Here is a 21,627-nt window from a genome sequence, read left to right as displayed (position 1 = left end):
AGGACCGTCTCAGCCCCATAGACTTCTGAAGGACCGTCTCAGCCCCATAGACTTCTGAAGGACCGTCTCAGCCCCAAAGACTTCTAGAGGACCGTCTCAGCCCCATAGACTTCTAGAGGACCATCCCAGCTCCATAGACTTCTAGAGGACCATCTCAGCTCCATAGACTTCTAGAGGACCATCCCAGCTCCATAGACTTCTAGAGGACCATCTCAGCTCCATAGACTTCTAGAGGACCGTCTCAGCCTCATAGACTTCTGAAGGACCATCTCAGCCCCACAGACATATACACCTTAGGACCCCTATTGGTGTATTTGACCCCTATCTGTGCAGCTGTCCCTGTTTTAGGGCCCTTTAGCTCATGTGATCCTGTGACCCACTTTAGGGCCCCTATTAGTTCATGTGATTCACTTCAGGGCCCCGGTAGGTCATGTGTCCCACTTTAGGGCCCCCGTTAGTTCACATGCCCCCAGTACAGAAGGGTGAGGTCCAGGGGCGGACTGACCATTTGAAAACTCGGGCACTGCCCGAGGGCCCGGGGTCAGTAGGGGGCCCCATGAGATGCCCCGGTACCTTTTTCATAGGCTTGAGTATGGGCAAGGACACAGGGGCCCCATGATCCCCTATTGCCCGGGGGCCCCATGACTTGTCAGTCCACCCCTGTTGAGGTCAGGTATAATGGGTTCCCTCGGCCCCCTCAGTGCTCACCCCGCCATCATCCTCCCGGATCCATCGTCTCCTAGCAACGACGGACGCTCTCACCTGACCCCTCCACCTCCCCTCCAAAACCCCGCCCTCAGCTCCACCCGTCCCCGTCTCCCTCCGCCCCTCTTCCTCTAGTGCCCGGACGCGGCGTGTTCCTCCGGCTGTGCGCGCGGCGAGCGGAGGAGTGGGCGGGGCCAGGGGCTTCGTGTTCACCAATCCGCGGGCGCCAGGTCAGGAGACAGCGGGGATGAGACAAGATGGCGGCGAGAGGCGGCAGGAACGGGCTTCTGGAGAAAGTAATGGGGGTCCGGGGATGGGAGGGGGCGGTGTGGGTGAGAGGGGGGATGGGATGCACGGGGTGGGAGGGGATGACTGTTGCCCGTGGTAACCATTGTGTTCCTGGGGAGGGAGGGGGAACAGCTGCCTGGTTGCTATGGGTGACTGGAGACCCCAGGACTCCGGGAGGCCCTGACAGTGGGGGGAGCTCACACCTGGGAAATGATTGTCAGCTCTTTGGCCTAACCTGTGCTGGGCTTAAAGGGGCAGTGACCGCCATCGCTGTACACTGCGTGTGATTGGTCGATCCCACCATCTGAGACCACCGGAGAGTGTGAGGAGCGCCATCACCTGACAGCTGCCTGTACGTGTCACACCGGAGCCGCCTACTCGCGTTGAGGTGCGTCGTGTATTCATCTGCCGGCGAGCCAATCACAGGAGTGCGTTCACTTTATTATTATTCCTATAAAACCCTCATTTGTTACGTTGTGTCATAGCGCCCTGCAAACCACGTGATGGGTGCCACTTTGGGGTCCGCTGTTGGTGCATGTAATCCCGCCTTAGGGCCCCCCGATAGGGCACATGGGCTCACTCTAGGGGCCCCCCGATAGGGCATGTGATCCCGCCTTAGGGCCCCCCCCCCCAATAGGGCACATGGGCTCACTCTAGGGGCCCCCGATAGGGCATGTGATCCCGCCTTAGGGCCCCCCCCCCGATAGGGCACATGGGCTCACTCTAGGGGCCCCCCGATAGGGCATGCGATCCTGTCTTAGGTTGCCCCCGATAGAGCATATGCTCTCGCCTTAGGGCCCCCCCAATAGAGCATATGCTCTCGCCTTAGGGCCCCCCCAATAGAGCATATGCTCTCGCCTTAGGGCCCCCCCAATAGAGCATATGCTCTCGCCTTAGGGCCCCCCAAGTAGAGCATATGGTCTCGCCTTAGGAGCCCCTCCAGTAGAGCATATGGTCTCGCCTTAGGGGCCCCCAATAGAGCATATGGTCTCGCCTTAGGAGCCCCCCCAATAGAGCATATGGTCTCGCCTTGGGGACCCCCCAATAGAGCATATGGTCTCGCCTTAGGAGCCCCCCCCCCCCCCCAATAGAGCATATGGTCTCGCCTTAGGAGCCCCCCCCAATAGAGCATATGGTCTCGCCTTAGGGGCCCCCCCAATAAATCATATGGTCTCGCCTTAGGGGCCCCCCCCAATAAAGCATATGGTCTCGCTTTAGGGCCCCCCCAATAGAGCATATGGTCTCGACTTTGGGTCCCCCCAATAGAGCATATGGCCTCGCTTTAGGGGCCCCCGATAGGATATATGGTCTTGCCTTAGGGCCCCCGATATAGCCTATGGCCTAACCTTAGGGGCCCCCTATAGGGCATGTGATCCTGCCTTAGGGGCCCCCCGATAGCGCATATGGTCTGACTGTAGGGACCCCCTGATAGAGCATGTTATCCCGCCTTAGGGGCCCCCCAATAGGGCATGTGATCTTAGGGGCCCCCAATAGAGCATATGGTCTCACCGTAGGGGCCCCCAGTTGGTGCGTGTGATCCCGCCTTATGGGCCCCCAGTTGATGCGTGTGATCCCGCCTTAGGGCCCTCCCTCCCCCAATAGGACATGAAATCTCGCTGTTGGGGCAGGTAATCCCTGCCATAGGGGCAAGTGATCTACGCCGTAGGGGCCCCTGGTTGGGGCAGGTGATCCCGCCTTAGGGGCTCCCAATATGGCATGTGATCCCACTCTGGGGGCCCCTGTTGGTGCATGTGATTCCCCCCTTAGTACACATTGCACCAACACACACAGATGGCACTCGGTGACGAGGCATTTTGCAGGTTGACGTCCCCTGAATGGACTTTATCCCCCCGAAGCAGCAAACACAACCCATGTAAGCAGACAGGGACGGGTCACAAACGCCTGTAATGCCTGTCATGTGGTCGTGGCACATTACTGCATCATGCACATTGAGATACACGTGTTCTGACCCATGACAGAGCACACGTGGGAGCTGTACACAACCCCCGACACACAGCCACCTCTTCTCATGTATCTCAATGGGTGGCAGTACACAATGGCGAGGGGTTAGGACCTCACCGCCTGTCTTCACCTCATAAATGCCAGACCAACAGTGTGTCCGCATTTGGTGGTGGTGCTGCCCACTGAACGTGGCAGGGGGACACGGTTTACATGAGACGTAAAGCATGATAACTGCAGCGTGTGAGCAATCCTGTCCACTGCCTCTGCAGATGAACCCCTTTCTGCCCGCGTGGCTTCCCTTTAACCCCTCACCTACAGGGCACTTATACCCCCTTCCTGCCCAGACCAATTTCCAGCTTTCAGCGCTGTCACACTTTGAATGACAATTGCGCGGTCATGCAACATTGTACCCATATGAAATTTTTATAATTTTTTTGAGACAGATAGAGCTTTATTTTGGTGGTATTTAATCACCTCGGGGATTTTTATTTTTTGCTAAACAAACCAAAAACCACTGAAAATTTTGAAAAAAAAGTTTTCTTATTTTTTGTTATAACATTTTGTAAATAAGTGATTTTTCTCCTTCACTGATGGGCACTAATGAGGCGGCACTGATGGGCACTAATGAGGCGGCACTGATGGGCACTAATGAGGCGGCACTGATGGGCACTAATGAGGCGGCACTGATGAGGAGGCACTGGTAGGTGGCATTGACAGGCATCACTGGGCACTGTTGGGCGGCACTGTTGTGCGCTTGTAGGCACTGATATGTGGCATTGATGGACACTGACAGGTGGCACTGCTGGGGCTACACTGATGATCAGTGTACATATCCTCTCCGAGGAATGCCGATTACCGGCTCTCCTCTCCTCTCTGTGTGACAGCTCGTGAGGAGAGAAATGCCAATAAGCAGCATTTCCCTATTTACATGTGATCAGCTGTGATTGGACACAGCTGATCACATGACCGAGCCGACATCTTCGGCTCTTTCCATGATCGGTGATCTGCTGTGTCAGAAGAACGCAGCGCACCACCGATTGCGCGCTCCCTGAGCTGCACATGTGCGGTTAGAATGGGAGGACATCATATGACGTCCTTCCAGAACGAGAGAACCGCCTTGGGCCCGTCATTACCTTATATGGCGGGCGGGAGGCGGTTAAAAAGTTCTGAACGTCCAGAGAAGGATCTGTGACCACTGTGATTGGATGTCAAAGTGGTCACGTGATCAGGATCCAGTCCCATGGCTACCAATTAGTGTTTGATCGTGATCCCAGCACAGGAACAGCCACCCATTGGTGTATACATGCAGTGCGTGGGCATTAAAGCGCACCCTTTTGTCACTGCACTTATGTGGGATGGGGGCTGCAAGGGGGAGATTAAATGTAGCACAACTGCATGTATTTAACACCCCCCATCCCCCAGCTGCAAATCTAAAGCAGCCCACAGATTATACCGTTTTCTTTGCTTCCACCAGAGCTTGCAGGAGAGAAAATCACTCAATTCCCCCATCAACAGTCATTGTTGATGGGGGGAACCCCTTCTCCAGCGCCATTGTGTTCTACGGGCAGGGAGCCTTCCCGGCCAGCAGAACACAGTGATCACTGATAGCGGCTCTAGCCTACAGCAGTGATCGCATGAAAAAAACTGAAAGGCTGTCGTACTGAAGCTGATCGATGGATCGACATCCGTACAACCAGCCTGCCCATTGATGGATCGAATATATCCGTTCCTTCTGATGATTAAACCTCAAGCAGCTCAGCAGGAACGGACATATTCGACCCATCAGTGGGCAGGCTGGCTGTACTGAAGTCGATCCATCGATCAGCTTCAGTTATTTATGGCTGGTTAAACGCACAACCAGGGGCGGACTGACCATTTGGAAACTCGGGCACTTCCCGAGGGCCCGGGGTCAGTAGGGGGCCCCATGAGATGCCCCCTGGTACCTTTTTCATAGGCTTTTTTGAGTTTGGACAAGGACACAGGGGCCCCAAGATCCCCTATTGCCCGGGGGCCCCATGAGTTGTCAGTCCGCCCCTGCGCACAACTGTAATATCAGTCTGTATATGAAGTAAAGCCTTCATGTTATAATCACTGTGGAATCTAAGGGGTTAATTCTCTGCATTGTGTAAACGTTGTTTGATCCTGTCTTTTCTGATCCTCCCCTTCTACTGTCCTCAATCTATCTGCTGATAGTACAGAGCTATTGGAGTCCCTCTGCACATGCTCAGTTTAGTGTGCATGGCTAGAGTTTTTTTTTTTTTTTTTTCCCTTTGGGAGGGTGCATGTAATCAGCAGTGTCCGGACAGAGGGTCAGGGGTCATGCAGCCTCATAGGACAGTGAGAGGAGAATGAAAACTCCTCCTACAAGCTGTAATCGGTGCTCAGCCGGACACTGATAGAAGTCAAAGACTGCTATATACTGCTGATGAGAAAAGGTATTTAGCAGTTTATATTTACTAAAATAATTGTATTTCTATGTTCTGCGTGCTGTGGGAGCCCCTCCCCGTAACAATGTGTATAAGGCACGTGAAGTGGGCCGTCAGTGGATCTGCGTGCTGATGACAGGTCCTCTTGGTCATGTAGAGTGGACACGGACACAGCCTGCTCTCCTCTATGGGCTGTCGGGTGGAAACAGACCACCTGTGTCCATTTCCATCTGACTGTCATCCAATCTGGAACGGATCCCCATCGGTCTGTTTTTATTGGACGGGATCAGATGCAGGCGGGTGTAAATGTACAGGTGTCCGCTGACACCCACCACTCCATAAAGAGTAATGGAGCATCCAATCGGGTCCGGCAGGTGGACCCGATTGGTCCGCTCGTGTGAAGGGGCCCAAGTGGACACACAGCATACAATTGTAACAACAATCTGCGGATATTCTCACCATATGGAGCCGCATGTTCTCAGTCACTGGTACTCAGCCAATCATTTGCCGCCTCAGCATTCCCCACCCCACAGCTGCATGTAAACAAGGGGCCCCTTATGATTGGCCCAGTACAATGACGGCTTCCCAGCAGCCTTGGTCACATGGGTGGGTTCAGACCAGGATCTGAAAATGCTCGAGCTGGTCCCTACTAGTGATGGGTAACAGATACGGAGATTACTAGAGAGCCATTCATCCCATCTGTATAGTGATCAGACACTATTCTTCTTGGGGCCCATTTTACCATCCGCTGTCGTGTGACTTTCTTAGGACCCATTTTACCATCCGCTGTCATGTGACTTTCTTAGGGCCCATGTTACCATCCGCTGTCATGTGACTTTCTTAGGGCCCATGTTACCATCCGCTGTCATATGACTTTCTTAGGGCCCATGTTACCATCCGCTGTCATATGCCTTTCTTAGGGCCCATTTTACCATCCGCTGTCATATGACTTTCTTAGGGCCCATGTTACCATCCGCTATCATGTGACTTTCTTAGAGCCCATTTTACCATCCGCTGTCATGTGACTTTCTTAGAGCCCATTTTACCATCCGCTGTCATGTGGCTTTCTTAGGGCCCATTTTACCATCCCCTTTCTTGGGGCCCATTTTACCATCCCCTGTCATGTGACTTTCTTAGGGCCCATTTTACCATCCGCTGTCGTGTGGCTTTCTTAGGGCCCATTTTACCATCCGCTGTCGTGTGGCTTTCTTAGGGCCCATTTTACCATCCCCTGTCATGTGACTTTCTTGGGGACCCATTTTACCATCCGCTGTCGTGTGGCTTTCTTAGGGCCCATTGTACCATCCGCTGTCATGCGACTTTCTTAGGGCCCATTTTACCATCCGCTGTCATACGACTTTCTTAGGGTCCATTTTACCATCTGCTGTCATGCGGCTTTCTTAGGGCCCATTTTACCATCTGCTGTCATGCGGCTTTCTTAGGGCCCATTTTACCATCCGCTGTCATACGACTTTCTTAGGGTCCATTTTACCATCTGCTGTCATGCGGCTTTCTTAGGGCCCATTTTACCATCTGCTGTCATGCGGCTTTCTTAGGGCCCATTTTACCATCCGCTGTCATGCGGCTTTCTTAGGGCCCATTTTACCATCCGCTGTCATGCGGCTTTCTTAGGGCCCATTTTACCATCCGCTGTCGTGTGGCTTTCTTAGGGCCCATTTTACCATCCGCTGTCGTGTGGCTTTCTTGGGGCCCATTCATACAGGGGCTCAGTCCCATACAATGTTAAGAGTCCTTTATTTACTTTTCTGTTCTAGCACTGAGCTGTGTGCAGGCAGCCCATACTAGTGAATGGAAGGGCATTCCCTCACCCGCATTGCTGAGTTTGTCAGAGACATGTGCACAGACTTCAACGCAGAGCCTGTGTATCCACAACCATGCTCCTGTCCTTTACTTTTCTGTTCTATCTCTGAATTGTGTCCAGGCAGCTGATATTAATGAATGGAGACCCAGCAGTTGTACAGATCCTCCTGCATGGCAAGGACAGATGCTTGGTCATGGATGTACAGGCTCTGTGTCGGGGTCCATGCATGCACCCCAAACTCAGATGTGTGGTTAAGTCCATACAGTCAATGTACAGCTCTGGCCAAAAGCTTTGATAATGACATAAATATTAACTTACCTGCAAGGAAACCCGTACAGTCATCACTGATTTGCACAAAATTCACAGGGAAGGATATTGCTACTACTAAGATTGCACCTAAATCAACCATTTATTGGATCATCAAGAACTTCAAGTCAAGAGGTTCAGTTGTTGTGAAGAAGGCTTCAGGGTGCCCAGGAATGTCCAGCAAGCGCCAGGACCATCTCCTAAAGTTGGCTCAGCTGCAGGATCGCCACCACCAGTGCAGAGCTTACTCAGGAATGGCAGCAGGCAGGTGAGAGTACATCTCCACGCACAGCAAGGAGAAGACTTTTGGAGGATAGTCTGGTGTCAAGAAGGGCAGCAGACAGGTGTGAGTACATCTGCACTGACAGGAGAAGACTTTTGGAGGATGGTCTGGTGTCAAGAAGGGCAGCAGACAGGTGTCAGTACATCTGCACTGACAGGAGAAGACTTTTGGAGGATGGTCTGGTGTCAAGAAGGGCAGCAAACAGGTGAGAGTACATCTGCACTGACAGCGAGGAGAAGACTTTTGGAGGATGGTCTGGTGTCAAGAAGGGCAGTAAACAGGTGAGAGTACATCTGCACTGACAGGAGAAGACTTTTGGAGGATGGTCTGGTGTCAAGAAGGGCAGCAGGCAGGTGAGAGTACATCTGCACTGACAGTGAGGAGAGGATTTTTGGAGGATGGTCTGGTGTCAAGAAGGGCAGCAGACAGGTGAGAGTACATCTGCACTCACAGTGAGAAGATTTTTGGATTATGGTCTGGTTCCAAGAAGGGCAGCAAAGAAGCCAGTTCTCTCCAGGAAAAACATCAGGGACAGACTGATATATTCTACAAAAGGTACAGGGATTGGACTGCTGAGGACTGGGGTGAAGTAATTTTCTCTGATGAATCCCCTTTCCGATTGTTTGGGGCATCCAGAAAAAACCTTGTCCAGAGAAGAAAAGGTGAGCGCTATCATTAGTCCTGCGTCATGCCAATAGTAAAGCCGCCTGAGACCATTCATGTGTGGGGTCCTCAGGCAAAATTATGAACGAGCCCACTCCCTTGGCAAAGAACACAGCTATGAATAAAGAATGGTCCAAAAACATCCTCCGAGAACAACTCCCAACTATCCAAGAACAGTTTGGTGACCAACAATGCCTTTTCCAGTATGATGGAGCACCTCACCATAAGGCGAAAGGGATAACTAAGTGGCTTGGGGAATAATACATCAAAAGTTTGGGTCTGTCTCCATGAAACTCCCCAGACCTTCATCCCATTGAGAACTTGTGGTCAATCCTCGAGGGGTGAATTGCAGAGGTCTAAACAAAGAAGGGTCAACAATGCAAATATTGACTCCTTGCATAAACTTCATGTCATTGTCAATAAAAGCCTTTGACGCTTGGAAAATGCTTGTAATTATACTTCAGTATACTAGAGTAACATCTGCCAAAAACTTTAAAAACACTGAAGCAGCAAACTTTGTGAAAATTAATATTTGTGTCATTCTCAAAACTTTTGGCCAGGGCTGTACTTCCATTAACATATATGGGCTGCATGCCCCCAGCTCAGCACTAGGACAGAAACGTAAAGGAAGGGCTCTTTACATTGGGCAGGGCGCCCGTGTGAATGAGCCCTTAGGGATTGTTCACACGTGCGGCTATTCTTGCCAGCCTGGAGGAATGCATTTTTTGAGGGTGTTTGACAAGCAGTGAGGAGGCAGTATGTTACCTCCTCTCCACCTGTTAAAATGTCCTCCCGCAGGCCATCGTGTGGCCCCATTCACTTGAATTGGTTGCGCTTTGTGGTGGAACTGCCCGCCGAAAGCAACAGTTTCATTTTTACCACGGCTTATGTACTTCCCTGAGCAGCTACATTTCTGTTTTTAGGTGGACTGCTCCCCCTGGCTGTCCGTTTGAACAAGCCCTTAAAGGGTTAGTTCACCTTTTATTCCTTCTACCAAAAACTCCCTATGTATTACAGCATCCTCAGCACATTACCATGCTGGGCTCTGTTCAGTATACGTGTGATGGGAGTGACTTTGGGTGGGGGGCCCATGGGGCACAGCTCCCTTTGGAGAGGTGAGGAGACCTCTATCTCAGCTCCCCATATTCTTATGTGTAAGCCACCCTGTGCCTGGTAGGGGTACAGGGTGATCTGTCCTGATATTGTGTAGACATGTATAGGTGGGGTGTGGGGGTTGTTCATTGTTCAGCACCAGGTGCTGCATCCCATTGTTCTATTGTGTCTTGCTTGCCAGCAAACTATTATGGGATGTATGTGTTCCTGTATTGTCTATTGCCAGGTGGTGTATTCCATTGTTCTATTGTGTGTCTTGGTTTGGTGGGGGGTGTTTCTGGCAGCCCTTCCCCCTGATGGGACAGCCTGCTGATGTGTTTCCTGTTCCTGGTTGTATTTCCCCGCCCTGTGTATATATCTTCTGTTTGTTTTAAAATAAAGCAGTTTTACTTCCTATCTTAAGGAGCCTGGTGCTGTCTCGTCCTGTATGGTCAGCGGTGGTGTCCGTGGATAATGTTCGGACAGGGAAGCGGGAGTCTAACGGAAATACCCTAGCGCAGTCTGGGTCCGGTTCCGTTATAAGGATGCTTGCTTTTTCAGTTGCTGATTTCATGGCCCCCACAGAAACTCCTGAGCACTCGGCTTCATTCCCTACCCCTGCATGTGCAGCCTGCTCTCTCTCTCTCTCTCAGCTCAGTGTTCTGCAAGAGTGAAAGAGGGGGGAGATTTGTAATCAGAAATGAAGTAGGGAGGGCTGACATATTGTCTTTACAGTGTATTGTATGTATTTACAGCATATGTAACCTCTTGCGCTGCCGATGCGGGTGGACGTTTCTAAACGTCACCCCACATCCATTGCCTGTGCGCGCTCCCTGGGAATACAGATTGCTGTACGGGACTTCTGTGTGAGATCCTGATTCATGTGATCACTGATTGGCCAATCAGTTTAATATGCATAAGTTGTGTGTACTCTTTATGACATTTGTGCAATGGTTAAATACAGTGCAGATGTTCTGTGTTGGCTGCCATTGCTTCCCCGGGCCATTATCAACACTGTGTAATCAGCAGGACCTGCACCACTGATTACAATCCGCTGATGTGTAAATATCGGCCTACAGTGAGCCAGCGGCGATGAATGCACAGAATGCCACGTTCAAATAAGTGACTGGAGGAGGGAAAGTGGTCACATGACTCTGAAAACCCTCCGTGCAATGACTGTTCTGTGCAGTTGCAGTGTTAGAGGAGAACTGAACGCAAAAGTTAAAATGTGTTATAAAATTATTAATATAAAGCCTAGAGTTTACACCGCACTTTACAAGGTAAGGGTCACCACAAACATTACAATCTCTGACCACACAGTCTTTGTATGAGGGCTTACCCAATCCGCTTGTATCCAATCAGACAAACGCTTTCGCTGCAAAGTTGTTATGTAGGCCATAGATGGGTCGAAAATCGTCCGTTTTGTAAAAAAAACCGAAAAATTGGTCGTTCGATCGGCCAACGTTGCCACCAACGGTAAAACAAATTGGCCGATTTTCATCTTGTGTATGGCCGGCATTTAACCCCATGATTACTTCTGCCCCTTGCAGAGACGGGAGAAATACAGAAGAAGAATTCCAGTCCGCTATTATATTTTATATGAAAAGTCTTGTGGCTGCAACAATGTATCCATTTTGGATACAGATGTGTTTATTCAGATACAAATGGATACATTGTTGCAGCCACAAGACTTCATATAAAATACAATAGTGGACTGGAATTTCTCCTCCCTCCCTCCTTCCACTTCTTCCTCCTCCTCCTTCTTCCTCCTCCTCCTTCCTCCTCCTTCTTCTTGTTCCTCCTCTTCTTCCTCCTCTTCCTCCTCCTTCCTCTTCCTCCTCCTTCCTCTTCCTCCTCCTTCCTCTTCCTCCTCCTCCTCTTCCTCTTCCTCCCTCTTCCTCCCTCTTCCTCCCTCTTCCCCCTTCCTTCCTCCTCCTCCCTCTTCTTCCTCCTCCTCCCTCTTCTTCCTCCTCCTCCCTCTTCTTCCTCCTCCTCCCTCTTCTTCCTCCTCCTCCCTCTTCTTCCTCCTCCTCCCTCTTCTTCCTCCTCCTCCCTCTTCTTCCTCCTCCTCCCTCTTCTTCCTCCTCCTCCCTCTTCTTCCTCCTCCTCCCTCTTCTTCTTCTTCTCCCTCCCCCTCCTCCTCCTCGCAAATTAAGGGAAACTAGTTCTAGTGACCTGGGATGGCCCCCCAAGAGTGTCCTCATTGGAAGATTTCCCCATTTTATTATCGTCTTGGGGACTACTCAAATGTTTTCATCTTCATTCTGTCCAAAACTTAAAAAATAGTTTTTTTCCTTTTAGTTAGAGAAGCCTAGATAAGTGAGAGTCGAAAAAGAGAGAATGGTCCGTCGAGTCTGCCCTTCTTCCTTTTTATTTTTTTTCCTCTTCTTTAAGGCCCCTTTCACATGGGCGTTCTATATGTCCACTTTTCATCTGTCCATTTTCATCTGTCCGTTTTACAGATGAAAAACAGACCCCCATGTATTTGTATGGACTTGCGGATGTAAACGGATGAGCATCTTTTTACATCCGTTAATGTCTGCATCCGTTTTTTTTTTTTGAACGGAAGAAAACCCTAATTTTCTTCCGCCCAAGAAAATGGAACGGACCAAAAACGGATGAACACCGGATGTAAACAGATGAGAGAACTGATTTAAACTCCTGTTTTTTTTCTTTGAAAAAACATGACTGAACTGAAGAAAAAAAACGGAACGCCCGTGTGAAAAGACCCTTAGGGGGGAGGTGTTTGTTTTGGGTTTTTTGTTTTTAATTTTATTTTTAACTTTTTTTTTTTTTTTGTCTGAGTATAGATCTGTTTGTCCCAAGAATGTTTGTAGCTATTTACTGCTGACTGGCTCACTAGCTCTGCTGCTACTTTCAGTAAAATAGTACTTTCTGGGATTAGTTTTGAACTTTTCTCCAGAGGGTCCTGTCCTCATGTTCTTGATTTTGGTTTCATGTTGAAAATCCTGCCCTCCTGAACCTTATCCACCCTTTTCATATATTTAAAGGTCTTAATCCTGTCTCCCCTTTCCCTTCTTTCCTCCAGACTGTAGATGGTAAGTTCCAGAAGTCGCTCTTGAAATGTTTTATCCCCCCCACCAGGGGCGGACTGACCATTTTGGAAACTCGGGCACTGCCCGAGGGCCGGGGGTTAGTAGGGGGCCCCATGAGATGCCCCTGGTACCTTTTTCATAGGCTTTTTTGAGTTTGGGCAAGGACACAGGGGCCCCATGATCCCCTATTGCTCTGGGGCCCCATGAGTTGTCAGTCCGCCCCTGCCCCCAACCTTTCACCGTTTTTGTTAACCGTCTCTGGACTTGTTCTATCTTCTCTTGTGAGGTCTCCAGAACTGGACACAGTATTCTAAATGTGATCTAACTAAAGATCTATATAGAGGAATCAGGACCTCCTTCCTCCTGCTGGTGACCCCTCTAGTGATATAAAGGTCTATATTGAGGAATCAGGACCTCCTTCATCCTGCTGGTGACCCCTCTAGTGATATAAAGATCTATATAGAGGAATTGGGACCTCCTTCCTCCTGCTGGTGACCCCTCTAGTTATATGAGATCTATATAGAGGAATCAGGACCTCCTTCCTCCTGCTGGTGACCCCTCTAGTGATATAAAGATCTATATAGGGGAATCAGGACCTCCTTCCTCCTGCCGGTGACCCCTCTAGTGATATAAAGATCTATATAGAGGAATCAGGACCTCCTTCCTCCTGCCGGTGACCCCTCTAGTGATATAAAGATCTATATAGGGATCTATATAGGGGAATCAGGACCTCCTTCCTCCTGCCGGTGACCCCTCTAGTGATATAAAGATCTATATAGGGATCTATATAGGGGAATCAGGACCTCCTTCCTCCTGCTGGTGACCCCTCTAGTGATATAAAGATCTATATAGAGGAATCAGGACCTCCTTCCTCATGGTGACCCCCTTTAACTTTTTACCTTTTAAAAGATAAGTTCACCTTTTGGACAAAAATAATAAATGCACATTTTTTTTTTGCAGGTAAAAAACGTGCATTTATTATTTTTGTCCAAAGGAGCCTGGAAAACATTGCACCAGTGATCAGTAGATTGGTGATGCCATGCAGGTCTCCTGCAGACCTGTCATTATATCTGCTTGCCATGCGGGATGTAGAGTCAAGCAGATATACTGACAGGAAGCTTCAATGAACTACCACGGAGCTTCACTACGCCATAGTAGTTCATTGAAAACTACAAGCAGACAGCCACTAAGGCTGCCGGGACTTGTAGGCACTTATTCACAGAACACTGAATGATTGACGTGGCCATGTGGGCGGAGCCCCCCATGCCTGGGCTGTTTTCAAATCTGACAGTACGAGGAGACGTTTTCCCATACTGTCTGTCAGAGGGAGGGGGGCAGCAGGCGCGACTGCAGCTATGGGAACATATTACATGTTCCACCCTAAAAATGGGTGGAACATGTAACATGTTCCAAAAGTGAACTTATCCTTTAATTAGCAATGCATTGATATATAGGCTGCCGATAACGATTGTAAATTGAGCTTATCAGTGTTCTACTGATAGAGAAAAAAGTGCCAATAATGATAATTGACTTCAATGCAAAATTGCGCCTCTTTTAAGTTTAATTTGACTGGCAAAGAGATAGCGATTGATGATGGGTTCTACATGTACCTGTTTCCTGGTTGGTGAGAGAGAGGTTAAAGAGAGTGAGAAACTGATAAGGTTGTTAGTAAAGGGGGTGTTGGAGAGTTTATAAAGTCAAGGGTGTTATCAACAGGGTGAGTAGAAGTGTGTCCATTGACTTGGGCCAATACAACTATCGTTTCCTCCTGACACACGAGTGGTATACTGTCTGTTATAACATTTCTTACATAGTGATTAGGCTTAGGAATGTTTTTGGGAAATGAACACATGACTTGGGACTGATTCACACTTGCTTTGGTCTCTGTGGAGGCATCCAGGTTTGGATCATTTGACAGCTGGTGAGGGGAAAAACATGGATGAACTATGGGGTTGTACCATTTCGTAAGTCTGATCCCTTAGATATGAGAAGTTCTGGCACAATTCACATGAGAGTGAGCTACTGAAAGGCATTGTAAGAAGTCCATAGACCTCTCGTAACATCAGACATCTATAGACCTCCCGCTGGAAGATCTCGGATGTCTGTGGACCTCCCGCTGGCAGATCTCGGATGTCTGTGGACCTCCCGCTGGCAGATCTCGGATGTCTGTGGACCTCCCGCTGGCAGATCTCGGATGTCTGTGGACCTCCCGCTGGCAGATCTCGGATGTCTGTGGACCTCCCGCTGGCAGGTCTCGGGTGTCTGTGGACCTCCCGCTGGCAGGTCTCGGGTGTCTGTGGACCTCCCGCTGGCAGGTCTCGGATGTCTGTGGACCTCCCGCTGGCAGGTCTCGGGTGTCTGTGGACCTCCCGCTGGCAGGTCTCGGATGTCTGTGGACCTCCCGCTGGCAGGTCTCGGGTGTCTGTGGGCCTCCCGCTGGCAGGTCTCGGGTGTCTGTGGACCTCCCGCTGGCAGGTCTCGGGTGTCTGTGGGCCTCCCGCTGGCAGGTCTCGGGTGTCTGTGGACCTCCCGCTGGCAGGTCTCGGGTGTCTGTGGACCTCCCGCTGGCAGGTCTCGGGTGTCTGTGGACCTCCCGCTGGCAGGTCTCGGGTGTCTGTGGACCTCCCGCTGGCAGGTCTCGGGTGTCTGTGGACCTCCCGCTGGCAGGTCTCGGGTGTCTGTGGACCTCCCGCTGGCAGGTCTCGGGTGTCTGTGGGCCTCCTATTGCTGGCTTGAAAGTACCTTGTCAGGTAATGACTAAAATTTAAGATTACGGGTCGGTTCACTCCATAGAAAGCAGTCCGGATACTTTTCTGTATGCATGTTTTTGATGCATTCCGGTTCAAATTTCCCCTCTCCTTTTCTTATTTTAAATAGATGTGCATGCCAGCGTGTTTTTGGTGTTTTTTTACTGCATTCTAGTGCAGTTCATTGCAGGAAAAAAGGCATGTTCTACTTTTTCTTTTTTTTTTTTCCCTTCTGGAACGCGCTGGTGTGAACTGTGCCACTGGAAACCATGTAACCTACTATCAATGCATTTTTGACGCAGGAAGAAAACGCATTGGACTGCATGTGAGCTGAACTGGCCACATCACAATATCACATTTCTATCGCTGTTTAGTTTCAAGGCCAGGGTGTTTTTATTTTAGAAGCTTACATCCATTCCAGATTTTTGTGTGATTTGAAGTTCCCCGTCTGTACTGCAATCCTGAGATCATTTATGCTGTAGCCCCTTCTGTAGGACTGCTGCGGGAGGATTGTCAATGGAGGATGCTCGACGGCAATAACCACCTGGGTCCTAGCAACGAAATACACTAGAAAGGCCGATGCTGTCTGCATCCTAGCACAGTGTTTCTGAACCTTTTTCCAGTCAGGGCGCCCTTGAAAATTATGTTCAATTTCGAGGCAACCTAGGTAAGGGTTGGTTCACACTACTGCACGTTGGGGAATGCCTGCAAAATCACGTGCATTCCCAACACGCACACAAATGTGCTGCTCTTTAGCAGATGCACATGGGTGCGATTTAAAATGAGCGGGCAGCAAAATCTTTACCTTCCCTTCTCTACTAACCTCTGCACACCAATCCCATTCTGCCCACTTTCGAACCCCAATCCCCCTGCTAACCTCTGCATCCCAGAACCCTCTCTGCTCACCTCTGCACTGAACCCTCTCTGCTCCCCTCCACATCGCAGAACCCCCTGTGTGCTCCCCTCCACATCGCAGAACCCCCTGTGTGCTCCCCTCCACATCGCAGAACCCCCTGTGTGCTCCCCTCCACATCGCAGAACCCCCTGTGTGCTCCCCTCCACATCGCAGAACCCCGCTGTGTGCTCCCCTCCACATCGCAGAACCCCGCTGTGTGCTCCCCTCCACATCGCAGAACCCCGCTGTGTGCTCCCCTCCACATCGCAGAACCCCGCTGTGTGCTCCCCTCCACATCGCAGAACCCCGCTGTGTGCTCCCCTCCACATCGCAGAACCCCGCTGTGTGCTCCCCTCCACATCGCAGAACCCCGCTGTGTGCTCCCCTCCACATCGCAGAACCCCGCTGTGTGCTCCCCTCCACATCGCAGAACCCTCTGTTAGCACCCCTTTGCACTGCACTGTGCTGACCGAGCTCTTGCTGTTGTGGTATTCGGCAAAGCGGAATCGGGATACCCAACATTGTCACATTGGGGCAGGGAAAGAGTCCTTATCCCTGTAGACAATCGTGGTACTTGGGTACCCAGCATTGTCACATTGTCCTGTGTTAGCAGTGGTGCTTGGTGATGGGCTGTTCAGGTCCCTTTTATTGTCACATGGGACAGTAAGAGAGTTCTCAGCCCAATTTATTTTTCTGCTGAGGTACCCATCATTATTCCTGAGGGTCAAAGAGAGATTCCTCAGCTCTTCAGCAGCAGTGTTGCTTGGTGATTGGCCCATGATGTGCCCTATATTATAGGGGGGCAAGGAGGGGGTCCTCAGCCCTGTGACAGCTGTGATGCTTGGCCACTTGGGTACCCAGGGCTGTCCGATGGGGGGCAGAGAGAGGGAGTACTCAACCCAATGTAAGCTCCAAGTCATGACATACACAGAACTTTCTTTCTCCACTCCAGTTGGTCAAGTGGAAGAACACGGACTCACCATGAAGCTAATGATACATGAAGCTGCTATGACATTCCAACGTACTAAAGATTTTCCTTTTAGAACCTCAAGAGAATTGGAACTTTCCAAAGTTTTGCTGTAAATGGAATTATCCAATCTTTATGTAACCGACCCCTTCTGAACGTTGCTCAGATAAAGGATCACCAAGAAGTTCAGCCCTCAGAACAGATGGATCTTCTCCAGGCCTTTTATTCAGGAAGTGTCGGGCAATACTGAGCTTCTGCTACTTCGCCCCGGAATGGTCATAATTTGCCTGGAAGGTTCCTGTAAAGCAAAGTGCAGAGTCCCCTTTGGGTTCTTCTACATGTGGGTGAGGATTAAAGGACCCATTCTTTCACCTCGCTGCTTTTATCACAGACAAATATTTGCACGCAAATGAAGCGCCGCGTTCCAACGAAGAGCCCAAAGAACAGGCGGACAGAAAAGTGATTGCGGGAAGCTGGTTCTCCGCTAAGTGCCAATATTAATGGAGGCCAGGAGGAATGATGGCATAGAGATCACATTTCATTTACATGGCGAGTCCATAATACCGACAAAGGTCTCTGCCAAGCTCCGGAGTCACTTTCATCTCTATCAAGGGCGGCTTCATCTGGCTGGAGATATGTAATAAAGTGTACATTTCTTAACCACTTCTGTTCTGGTATCTGTACACCCCTCATGGGCCAGAGCAGTTTTTATATGTCTGTGGGCCTGTTGGGTGATACCTTTTATCAGATAACCAATTAATATGTTTTTAGGAAAAACTAGACTTTCCTTGGGCAATATAATTTTGCAAAACCTTTTTGTTTTCTACAACATCGGGGCAAGAAATAAATTGAGAAACAAATTTTTACTTTTTTGTTTTTGTTTTGTTTTGTTTTGTTGGGTGTTGTAAAATAATTACCGTATTTTTTGCTCCATAAGACGCACCTAGGTTTTAGAGGCTGAAAACAGGAAAAAAAATATTCTGAACTAATGGACTGCAGACATAGTACAGGAGATGACCAGAGACTGCGGACACAGTACAGGAGATGACCAGAGACTGCGGACACAGTACAGGAGATGACCAGAGACTGCGGACACAGTACAGGAGATGACCAGAGACTGCGGACACAGTACAGGAGATGACCAGAGACTGCGGACACAGTACAGGAGATGACCAGAGACTGCGGACACAGTACAGGAGATGACCAGAGACTGCGGACACAGTACAGGAGATGACCAGAGACTGCGGACACAGTACAGGAGATGACCAGAGACTGCGGACACAGTACAGGAGATGACCAGAGACTGCGGACACAGTACAGGAGATGACCAGAGACTGCGGACACAGTACAGGAGATGACCAGAGACTGCGGACACAGTACAGGAGATGACCAGAGACTGCGGACACAGTACAGGAGATGACCAGAGACTGCGGACACAGTACAGGAGATGACCAGAGACTGCGGACACAGTACAGGAGATGACCAGAGACTGCGGACACAGTACAGGGGATGACCAGAGACTGCGGGCACGGTACAGGGGATGACCAGAGACTGCGGGCACGGTACAGGGGATGACCAGAGACTGCGGGCACGGTACAGGGGATGACCAGAGACTGCGGGCACGGTACAGGGGATGACCAGAGACTGCGGGCACGGTACAGGGGATGACCAGAGACTGCGGGCACGGTACAGGGGATGACCAGAGACTGCGGGCACGGTACAGGGGATGACCAGAGACTGCGGGCACGGTACAGGGGATGACCAGAGACTGCGGGCACGGTACAGGAGATGACTGCTGACCTTTGGGGAGGGGGGGGGGGGAGCGGGTACTTGAATTTGACAGGTACCCGCTCTTACTTCCACGGAGTTGTCCTTTGATCTTACCTGTTCCTCTATCCAGCGGCTCGCTGTCTTCCCGGCTTCTGTAGTGTGGGCGCTCGGCATGACAGCCGGGTGCCCAGTGCGCATGAGCGAGAAGCGCTGCGCTTTGTGATTGGTCCGGCGGCTTCTGGGACCTGTCATGTGTCCCAGGTACCGCCTTACCATTCACAAAGAGCACCGCTTCTCGCGCATGCGCACTTGGCACCCGGCTGTCATGCCGAGCGCTCACACTACAGAAGCCGGGTAGACAGCGCGCAGCTGGATAGAGGAACAGGTAAGGTCCCGCTGCAGAGCTGAGCGGCCGGCCCGGTATTCTGACGCGGCGGTGGTGGAAATACCGGACCGGCCGCTCCATATTCGCTCCATAAGATGCACTGATATTTTCCCCCCTTTTTTGGGGGGAAAAAAGTGCATCTTATGGAGCGAAAAATACGGTATTTTAGATCTATAATTTGTGCCATTAAAAGTGTAATGGCAAAATTACTTTTTTTTGTTTTTTCTTTTCTTTTTTGTGTTGTGGAGGGGGATTAGAACCCCTGTCAGATAAACAATACCCAAGCTCGACTGCAAGTTCAGCTTCTAATGGCTGAGGACTGGTACTCAGATGATCAGATCCGTAATAAATTCAAACCGGCAACTTGGTGTCTATAAAATCCAAATCTTTTTTGACTACATTTTAAAACACACTGGTAGCAATCTGTGTTTTGGCGGTCATAGCTGAAACGCAATAGATAGTTACCAGCGTGTTTAAGTATGTAGCCAATAATGATTCTGATATTCTAGACTTCACTGAGTTGCCAGCATGAATTTACAGCACAGAGCTTAGCTTGGCCCTGTCACCCCGCTCCCTTCTCACTGGCTGTGATTGACAGCAGCAGGGGCCAATGGCTTCTGCTGTTGCCTCAGTCTATGAGGAGGGAGAGACACTGCTCTCATGCACATCGCTGGACTGAGATTGAGCTCAGGTATGTATGGGGGGGGGGGGGATGCATTAAGGTTTGGTGTTTTTTTAGGTTTTTTTTTGTTTGTTTGTTTTTTTGTTTAACATTAACCTCCCCAGCGGTCTAACATCAATACTTTTGAATGTCAAAGCTGTACATTGTTTTGCGTGGAAATTTGTTGTTTTATATTGTAGGTCTGTAATTCTTAGGAATGACTCACTTAAATCTGTCCAAACGAGAGTTTAGTAAACATCCCGGGTGTGATAAAGTTTGAAACGCGAAATTGTAAATTATAATATAATAAATAATTGTAAAAAATAATAATTTAATTCAATAATATAATCAAACCAAAAATACTGAAATGTGAAATATAGCGCCAAGTTCGCACATCACTGAGCAAAGTCGCAGAATCGTTTTCAGTGTCTGATGAGGAATTTCCCCCACAAATCATTATCACTCAATTCTGCAAGTGGTTCTGATTTACTATCGCTGTTCTCTAGCCGGTCTAAAACCGCTTTTTGGACGCCATGGACGTTTCTCAGTTTCCAGGCAGAAAGAACAGTAAAAATGCAGGCAGGGCGCAGGACAAAGCACTCGGGACAAAATGTATGTGAAATGGTTTGATACAGTGATGTTATACTAAGAGATTACAATGTATTGTGTGTCAAATTTTTACTTTTTTGAATCTCCCACCGGTTCCGCCCCCCCGTACGTCCCGAAGCTCGCAGGACACGCAACCCGGAAGACGGATGTCGGTATCGGCGGCGGACATGGCCGGAGGACACAGCGGGAGGACCTCGCGGGATCGCAGGACAAGGTAAGGCTCGAGGGATCGCTGCAGTGTAATCCCGAGTGTTGCTCGGGGTTACCGCTTTTGGTACTGAAATGAACCCCGAGTCACACTCGGGAATACCACCAGGATGGTTAATGCAGAGAATGACCGCTACAGTGCGGTCATCCAATTCTGTGACTGCTTCTTCCCAGAACCCTGTGCCCCCTTGGCACACATCGGGTTCACACTGTCCTTCAGACACAGCTGATCACAGATCGTGGTCAAGAGCTAGTCACAGTGGCCCTTTACCTTGTGATCAACTGTGTCCAATCACATTGTATTTAGGATTTGTTGGTTATTGGCACTTCTCTCCTTATGCTGAAAGTGCATGAGGAGAGTAGAGCAGGTAAGCGACAATCCACACAGGGGACATCTACATTGATAATCTGGGCACTGATCATCAGTGCTGCCAATCAGTGAAGAAGAAAAATTACTTATTTACACAATTTGATAACAGAAACTAAGGACTTTTATTTTTTTTGTTTAGCTAAAAAAAAAAAAAAAAAGTAGTGATTAAATACCACCAAAAGCTAGCACATTCTCTCATTCATTTTCTCGGTCTCAGTCTCTATCGATCGATCTCTCTCTAAAAATGTAATTGGGGTACAGTGTTGCTTAACCGCGCAGTTGTCTTTTCAAAGCGTAACAGCGCTGAAAATTGGCCTGGGCAGGAAGCGGGTGAAAGTACCCAGCAGTCAAGTAGTTGGGGGAAAAAAAAACCCTTCAGACTTTAGAATTACTTTAAGGGGAGGAAGGGGTTT

General features: G+C 49.6%; 2 protein-coding genes across 3 annotated transcripts in view; one reads left to right on the top strand and one right to left on the bottom strand.

Moving 5' to 3' along the window:
• The window catches only part of XRRA1 (X-ray radiation resistance associated 1), an 80,164-nt gene extending 79,397 nt beyond the window's left edge, over positions 1 to 767 (bottom strand). Inside the window, exon 1 of the mRNA XM_089659840.1 lies at positions 709 to 767. The gene's annotated coding sequence lies outside the window, so the exon portion shown is untranslated. The remainder of the gene's footprint in view (positions 1 to 708) is intronic.
• A 122-nt stretch (positions 768 to 889) lies between these two features.
• Positions 890 to 21,627, top strand: part of SPCS2 (signal peptidase complex subunit 2) — a 35,372-nt gene continuing 14,634 nt past the window's right edge. Inside the window, exons 1-2 of one of the 2 annotated variants that reach the window (XM_089659837.1) lie at positions 906 to 1,001; positions 20,756 to 20,851. In XM_089659837.1, coding sequence (XP_089515963.1) covers positions 963 to 1,001; positions 20,756 to 20,851 — 135 coding nt within the window. In that variant the 5' untranslated portion in view covers positions 906 to 962. Of the gene's footprint in view, positions 1,002 to 20,755; positions 20,852 to 21,627 lie in introns of both variants that reach the window. The other variant, XM_089659839.1, reaches the window with a different exon arrangement.

Source organism: Staurois parvus, unplaced genomic scaffold (assembly GCF_062004578.1).
Source record: "Staurois parvus isolate SC_StPar_1 unplaced genomic scaffold, SC_StPar_1.0 ptg001192l, whole genome shotgun sequence".
In the NCBI taxonomy this organism is placed as follows: Eukaryota; Metazoa; Chordata; class Amphibia; order Anura; family Ranidae; genus Staurois; species Staurois parvus.
The sequence above is the reverse complement of the archived record's forward strand: the minus strand, read 5'-3'. Positions and strand labels throughout refer to the sequence as shown.